The following is an 8,666-nucleotide window of genomic DNA, read 5'->3' as shown; positions in this document are numbered from 1 at the left end:
TCCTCTGTCACTGAAGGAAGCAAGCCTCCCTGTTCGCATCAGCTGCCTGGCTGCCGGCCGCCATCTTGGCTGTCAGTTAATTTGCATATCTCCCTGATTAGCCAATGGGAAGGGTAGCGGTCGTACGCCAATTACCATGTTTCTCTTTTATTAGTGTAGATTTCTAGTTTCATACCATTGTGGTCAGAAAAGATACTTGATATAATTTCAGTCCTCTAAACATTATTAAGATGTGTTTTCTGGCTTTGAGAAGGCTAAAAAGGCTAATTCCAATGTAACCCTGATATTTTGGGGGGCTAGCAATCTGAATCTGTGCCAGCAAGCCCAGTGTACATTCTTGATAACCTATAATTAAGTCGCTGCCCCTTTCTCAGAAACTGTTGCAAGACCTGTTACCTAAATGCTCACATCTTACAGAGGCCATAAACCATGACACAGCCCCCGGAGGGGTGTTATTAGTGCTGGCGGAGGGGGATTATTAGTGCTGGTGCCAGGCTAGGCTCTTAGGTATGGTCTCAAGACCTGCAACACCTGGGGCTTTTTGCAAAGCCCGCAAAAGGTCTGGAAGTCCCATTCCACATTTGGGGGACAAAGACACCAAAAGGGGATAAAAGAGGGGCTTCCACCATATTGGTTAGCTCAGAATTTGAAAGGCAACCTCCTCTGAGTCTGCTGGCATAATAAAGCTGTGTAACTCCATTTCTTTAAGCATTGCTTGGTTTTTCTCTGGTCTCCTACAACAGCCTAACATATGTTCTCTCCTGGAAAATGTTCCATGTGCACTTGAGAAGATGTGTATTCTGTTTCTGTTGGATGAAATGTTCTGTGTATGTCAGTTAGGTCACTTTCCTCTAATACAGTTATTTTTAACCAGCGCGCTGCAAGAATTTTTAAAACATGCAATACCTGATGATTTAGTCAGGAGCACTGACCTCTTTTCCCCTAGATTGTCAAATAAAAAAATGACAACAGCCAACACAACAATAGCCTTTCAGCATGAATGCCCTGTCTTGAACCATAAATATATAGGTCATATAATATAGCTGCATCTTATTGGTCATGTCCCATAATAAGGTTGCATCTGATTGGTTAATTCTTAGTACCAGAAATCCTTATATACAAGTATAGGAACCTGATTTTTTAAAAAGTCACTTTGAGCAAAAAGGGTAGGTAATTACTATAATTTTTTAATAAATCAATCAAAATTATACCTATTTTTTCTGTCAGATTAACAAAAATATATTTTTTGGTGTGCTACAGGGTTTATATGCGCCATGAGATGAAAAGGGTTGAAAACTGCTGCTGTGACCTGTAGTTTCCTTATTGAAGTCTCCCTAGTGATTATCTGTCTGCACAATCTATCTGTTACTAGAGCTAGCTAATTATTGATGGGCAAGGAAGCAAAGGGGGAGACATTGTTGAGCATATTCAGCTGGGAAGCACAGGCCTATTTGCTTCACCAGGAAGCTATAGCTTCACACTCCCCCCAGGAACCACCAGTCCATTGCCCAAAGATCACTGGGGGAAGGGATAGAACAAAGGGGAAGTAAACACATGGGCAATAAAATCAAAATGGCACAGTGGGAGGTGTTCACCACAGAAGCCTGTCAGTCTAATCTGGGAAAAAGATCACTGACTAGGGGGTGGACCCCGATACAAGCCCGAGAAAGTTTGGGAAGCTAATGGGTTATTTTGTTTGTTTCTTAAATATATTTTTATTGATTTCAGAAAGGGAAAGGGAGAGATAGAGTTAGAAACATCAATGATGAGAGTGAATCATTGATTGGCTGCCTCCTGAAGGCCCCACACTGGGGATTAAGCCCACAACCCAGGCATGTGCCCTGACCCAGAATCAACTGTGACCTCCTGGTTCATAGGTCGATGCTCAACCACTGAACCACACCGGCCAGGCTAATTGGTTATTTTGAATAAGTTTCTGGTTCCTCCCAAGCCCAAGAATACATAATTTCAGGTGAACAAAGAAGCTCTCTCTTTCCCTCACTGACCTGCACTTGCCCCATTCATTCTTGTTCTCTCCCGCCTGGATACAAACGACCAAGCAGGTCTAGTGGCCACCTGGCCCAAGGCAGACTATGTGGCCTCCCAAGGATTATGAAACAGGAACTCTGGGCATTGGCTTTTATTTTGGCCCTGCTGAAGACATGGTTGGACTTTTTCAATGGTGGGATGAAGGGAGATTGGACATTGGGAAGCCAGGAGAACTCTTTTAATATTGCACCACAAATAAACCATGCCACTTCACAATTTCTTGTGTGTGGATCCTTGAAATGCTTTTCTCAAGATCCCATGAAAGAGTCTTTTTCTCACTGACAACATATCCACTGCTTAAATTGGAGTATAGAAGTCCCCTATTATTCTAGTACTAGAGGCCGTATGAAATTTGTGCAAGAGTAGGCCTTCCTTCCCCCAGCTGCTGGCACTGGCTTCCTTCTGGCCGCCGGCAGGCAACTGGGACTCGGGCTTCCCTCGCAGCCCCGGCTTCGTCTGGAAGGTCGTCCGGAAGGACATCTGGTCTAATTAGCATATTATGCCTTTATTATTATAGATTGCTATCTATTGCTTCCTTCAAATATGTTAGCATTTGCTTGATATATCTGGGTGCTCTAATGTTGGATGCATAAATATTTATAACATATATTGGTCCTTTTGATGTGTCTCATAAGTTCTTTAAGCTACCTGCAGTCTTTTTCATCCTTTTTTCTTTTCACTGCTGATTAGATGAAATTCTCTACCTTTAAGTTTACTGACTCTTCTGCTTAATTCAGTTTTTTATTGAACCCTTCTGTTGAATCTGTCAGTTCCGTTATTGTTATTCTTCATTTCTATGATTTCTGTTTAGTACTTTTTTTAAAAAAAAAATATCCTCGGGTGAGGATTTTTTTAAAAATATATTTTATTGATTTTTTACAGAGAGGAAGGGAGAGGGATAGAGAGCCAGAAACATCGATGAGAGAGAAACATCGATCAGCTGCCTCCTGCATAGCCCCCACTGGGGATGTGCCTGCAACCAAGGCACATGCCCTTGACTGGAATCGAATCCGGGACCCTTGAGTCTGCAGGCCGACGCTCTATCCACTGAGCCAAACCAGTCAGGGCTGTTTAGTACTTTTTAATATTTTCTATCTTTGTTGAAATTCTCATTTTGTTCAGACATTGCTCTCCTGATTCAGTGAGCCATGTTATGACTATTATTTTGAATTCACTATAGAGTAAATCACTTACCTCAATTTCATTAAAGTCTTTTTATAATCTTTTTATAAAGTCTTTTGATCTTGTTACTTTGTTGGGGGTCTGGGGAGGGTTGCAGTCACTAGCTAGACGTGTGCTTATTAGAAGTCAGAGCCTCTGGCAGCAACTTTATGCAGTCAAACCCAGAAAAAACTAGGAGATACAGTGTTGGTTTTTGCCTGCTCTTTCTGAGCTGAGCTCTGTGGGGGCAGGAGGGGGAAAATACCCATTACAAGTGCTCGAGTGCTTTGGGAAACTCTTCTTTGTCGCTACCATCCTCTGGTTTTCAGAGCTAGGCTTGGGGGGCCATCCCTCACGTGGGAGCCTTAAAAATTGGTGCATTCCAAACCCTTCCTTCCTCAGAGAGAAGCTGTAGTTGGGGGCTCCCTCTCTATTAAATGGTGCTGTGTCAGGGGTGGGGTTTATGGCAAGAGTGTGTCTCACCCTTTCCTGACCATTTCAATGTTATTTTCTCAGTCACCAGGTGTGTAGGCACTCAGTTAGGTTCTGGATTTCTCTCTGTAGAAATTGTTCCGTTTGCAGCTGTACATTTCATGTGTCCATTTCAGGTGGAAAATTCAGGAGTATCCTATGTCTTCATTTGGTCTAGAATCTCCTAGCCTAGTAGTTCTTAACCATAATCACCTATGAAACGTGTAAAAAATATGGACTCTGGGCTCACTTAAACCATGTGAATAGTAATCCCTGGGAGTGCGTTCCAGTGTATATGTGTGTGTATGTATGTATGTGAGTGTGTGTTTATGACTAGGTTTGAGAATTACTAATCTGGGGCCACATTATCCTTTGTTACCCATACATTGCCTGGCAAGATGCCCTGTGCTATGATCTGCTCTAATCGCACTCATTATGGCAAAGGGGATGCACTCTGCCTTTTGTCATAACTCTGACTGATTCTGTGGAGTCAGTCCGTTGAGCCTTGATGGGCCTTGGGTGCTTTACAAAGTAATTCAGTCTATGATGCAGCTGCAGTACCTCTATGCTAAGGCAAGAGCTGTCTGTCCTGCACCGTAGAAAGCAGGGTCTAAACAACTTAGCCCTTCCTGATTCTTTCTGATCCCTTTGCCTAGCTAATAGTTCTAGTCCTGCTGCAAGGTTAAAAGGTGGTACAATCCATGTTGTATCTTGATGTACATAGAGAACAGACTTATCATCTTAAAATTCTTTAAAACATTTAAAATAAAACCTCCAAAGTTCCAGAAATATTTTCTAGGATATAAGTACTGAACTTTTTTCTACTCAATTACTATAAAACAGATTCTATTAATTATACCTTCATGAATACATCTTGATAAGGAAATTTAGGGATTTCCAAAACACATCAAAGGAATTTTTACCTGTGATCCCTCAATTTCACGATGGAAAGAATCTGTAGTTTCTTTGACTAAAGCAGTTAAGGCATCATATTCAGGTGATGGACAAGTAACTTCTTGCTCTATGTCTATATTAATTCCATCCATATATTGTGTTTTGGCCAAATTAACTTGTTGAGCTATCCAGGATGTTCTGAAATGAGGATTAATGATATCCTTTAAGGACACATCTCCTGTGAAATCAATACACACATTTTGTTCATATATGCTTTTCACAGTTTAATGACATTTACTTCACAACCCCATTCCAAAGAGATCAAAATGTCCTTTAAACATCTCATTATTTTGGAACTCTAAGCTCCCAATTTAAGTCTTCCAAATAAAGTAATAATATACCAAAATAATAAAAAGTTATTACTCATTCATCTCCAAAGTAACTGTTATGAGTAATTAGTAAAATCATTCTCAAAGTAGAAGCAGAAATTGTGGACTATGACTAGCTAAAGGTCATCATGCTAATTAGGAGTCACGTTTTGCTCAAAGTGATGCAGTGGTTTATTTAATTCCTTAATAATATTTGTATTTGTGAAATGAATTACACAGTATGTAAGAGTTTAGGATGCTAAAAAATATACCAGCTGAACATGAAAAGGGAATTATTTTGAAAGTCAGAGTAGCAAATGATGCAAGTAAACTTACCAATTGTCTGGAGACATCTGGTAAAAACTGGCACTCACCTTTTAGCACGACTCTGGCTCCTTTTGAATGAGCATAGCACATAAGTTCTGAGTCATATTTTCCAAAAAGTGCCACAGTTGTAATCTGTGACCAGTCATAAGATTTCCAAGTTTTGCCACCAACATCAAACACAAAGACCTGTTAGGACAACAGGGATAAGCAAGTACCATCAAACATCAAACATATGCTAGGCACTGGGGGTACCGAAAGTACAAGAGTGAAAAAGACATGGGGGATAGGGTCCCAATATAATTGGTGGCAGGGGAAACTAGCCAGCCTAGAAAGTAGGGAAGGGTAGCTAGGAGGAGATAGTAGCAAGTGTCAAGGCCTAGAGGCAGAGAGAGCATGGTGGTTGTGTAACTAAATACTGAGTACGGCTCTCACCTAGAATCTGTTTTTTTTTGTTTTTTGTTTTTACTTCTGACCTCCAAAACTGTAAGGAAAAAAAGTGTTGTTTTAAGACACTGAATTTGTGTTAATTTGTTATAGAGGCAATAAGAAACTAATACATTTAAACCACATTTTTGCTATAGAACAGTTGCTATAAAATTGAGTTAAACATTTCAGGAAAAAAATTAGAGTTTTCTTACGAAAGTCCTTCATATCAGATGAATTAGAATCACAGAGAAGTGAAACTGTTCTGTTCATGAACGATGATGTATGGCCTAGCATTTAGATTGCGACAGCAGGGACAAACCAGAGAGTGGCAGGCAGGATTAAATCATAAAAGGCCTTGAAAGCCCTCTTGAGAAATTCGTATTTTATCCAGAGGGAAAGCGTTTAAAGGAGAAGTCACACATTTATACTTTAGGTCTTTATTTATGTATGCATTTTCGGAAAATCCCTTCAGCTGAAGTGGAAATGGATTCAAGAGAGGCTAAAATTGGAGGCAGAATGTCTAATAGGGAAGCTGTTGGAAGAATATAGGCAAGCGATGTTAGTGACCTCAGCTAATGTTGTGGAGCAGCAAAGGTGAGATTAATGAACAGATCTGAAAGATCCTAAGGAAGCAAAATTAACAGGACCTTGTGACTATTTGAATGAGTAAGGCAAGAGAAAAAGAGGAGGATATATATATATATATATATAGTTTCAGATAGGAGAGATAGAAACATCAATGGTGAGAATAATTGATCGGCTGCCTCCTGCATGCCCCCCACTGGTGATCAATCCAGAAACCTGGGCATGTGGCTGATTGAGAATTGCACCAGGACCTCCGGGTTCCTAAGTCAATTCTCAACCACTGAGCTGTACCGGCCAGGTGATATTGCAATTCTATGAATGATTTTTGGGGAACCTGATTTCTTAGAATAGTACTCAAGTTAAATTCTGAAGTAGATGAAGTTATGTTTCTCCAGTATTTTTACCCCACAGATAATTCTAGAAGCACAGAAGGCCCACTGATTACTATTATTTTATCCCAAATAAGGTGTTAATTGATTCAGCAAATACTTACTGAATTCCATCCTGTAAGGTGTAGGAAGAGCATATTGCTAGGCATTAGTGACAAAGAGGTTAAAAAGAAAGAACAGGTCCTTTATTTAAGTACAATTGTGGTAAGAGCTACATGGGAATGCCGGGGCCCATGGCAGCATATAAAGGGACCTGCTTCCCTACTTGGGCAGGAAAACTTCGCTGAGGACTACACACTTAGGAAAGGACTGAAATCTGGGGGATGATCTAGACAGAATGGAGGAGACATACCTATGGACAAAAAAAAAAAAAGCATTCTCAGCAAAGGAAAGAAAAGAGTGCAAAGGTCTCAATCCCTCAAGAGAATTTGGGATTTATGGAATCAAAAGAAAGTCAATGTGGCTAGGACACAAGATCCTGTGAGTACATAGAATCAGATGAATCTAGTAAGGTGGCAAGATCAAGTAAAGCTTTGGAGACCAGAGAGGATTTTGCATTTTATCCTGAGATCAATGGGAAACCATTAGAGCAGTGGTTCTCAACCTTCCTAATGCTGCGACCCTTTAATACAGTTCCTCATGTTGTGGTGACCCCAAATTTCATTGTTACAAATTGAACATAATTAAAGCATAGTGATTACTCACAAAAACAATATGTAATTATATATGTGTTTTCCGATGGTCTTAGGTGACCCCTGTGAAAGGGTCGTTCGACCCCCAAAGGGGTCATGACCCACAGGTTGAGAACCACTGCATTAGGATATTTTAAGCAGGGGTGGGGCCTAAGATGTGCTTAAAGAAATAAGAGAGAGGAAGAGAAGGATAGCCTATCCTATATAATAAAAACCTAATATGTAAATTGTCCCCTGGAACTGGCAATGGCCCCTACATTATAAAACAATGCTGTTTGGACTAAGCCTTTCCACCTCTCAGATGTTCAATTCCCTGTTATGTTATGTGCAGTCATCAAACTCTAAGCAATCAGGTTGTTTTCATGTTGCCTCTGAAACAGTTGGATTAAAGTTGTCAAATTGTTAGGTGAGTAGAAAGAAAATTCACTGAAAGACCTATTTTTACCCCCCTTCTTGGGTGGTTTTGAGGGGCCTAAAGGAAAGGGATGGTGGGTAGAGGAAAGAAAAGGTAAGCAAAACATTCTGCTCTCCAATGCACTGTTGGAGTGCAAAGATTCAAACTGAACCCTCATATTCTCTCTCTCTCTCTCTCTCTCTCTCTCTCTCCCCCCCCCTCCCCCTTCTCTCCCTCTCCTCTCCCTCTCTCTTGTTAATCCTCACCCGAGGATATTTTCCCATTGATTTTTTAGGGAGAGTGGAAGAGAGAGGGAAAGAGAGAGAACATCTAAGTGAGAGGAACACACATTGATTGGTTGCCTCCTGCACGCGCCCTGGGCTGGGGAGAAGCCTGCAACCAAGGTACTTGCCCTTGGCCAGAATTGAACCAGGACCCTTGGTCCGCAGGCCCAGGATCTATCAGCTGAGCCAAACTGGCCAGGGTTGAATCCTCGTTCTCTTGAAAACCACGGGATCTTGCTGCTTAGGGAACGTCTCATTATCCTAGTTCCTTGCTTGCAAGCACTGCAAGTGACACAGCCGGATAATGAAAAAAGCTTGTGTTTGGATTCGGATCCGGGTTTGAATACTTGCTGTGAGACGTGGGAGGAATTACTCCATCTCTCTGAGCTTGAGTTTCCTCATTTAAAAGATGCAGGAAATTCAGAAATAGAAAGGTCCCGGGCAAGTAAGTGGTCAAATTGGTTTCAGCACCCGCACCACCTCTTTTTAGGGCTCAGTTCGACTCTAACGTCTCTTTGAGATTGGAGGACCAGACCCCGAGGGGCAGGCGAGAGGCACCTACCTCGAAGTTGGGGCGGTTGCGGATGGGTTGGCACAGCGCTGGATCCTGGCACGGGCAGCAGGCC

The 8,666-nt window shown here is 41.4% G+C and overlaps 1 protein-coding gene across 1 annotated transcript in view; it reads right to left on the bottom strand.

Annotated features, from left to right (window-relative positions):
- CTBS (chitobiase, di-N-acetyl-) overlaps positions 1 to 8,662 on the bottom strand; it is a gene marked incomplete at its 5' end in the record, with an annotated part of 22,529 nt that extends 13,867 nt beyond the window's left edge. Inside the window, 3 exons of the mRNA XM_005865718.2 lie at positions 4,605 to 4,813; positions 5,318 to 5,456; positions 8,603 to 8,662. Of these exons, the coding sequence (XP_005865780.1) occupies positions 4,605 to 4,813; positions 5,318 to 5,456; positions 8,603 to 8,662 (408 nt within the window). The remainder of the gene's footprint in view (positions 1 to 4,604; positions 4,814 to 5,317; positions 5,457 to 8,602) is intronic.
- Between the last annotated feature and the right edge of the window lie 4 nt (positions 8,663 to 8,666).

Source organism: Myotis brandtii, unplaced genomic scaffold (assembly GCF_000412655.1).
Source record: "Myotis brandtii unplaced genomic scaffold, ASM41265v1 scaffold21, whole genome shotgun sequence".
NCBI lineage: Eukaryota > Metazoa > Chordata > Mammalia > Chiroptera > Vespertilionidae > Myotis > Myotis brandtii.
This window is presented reverse-complemented; position numbering and strand designations above follow the sequence as displayed.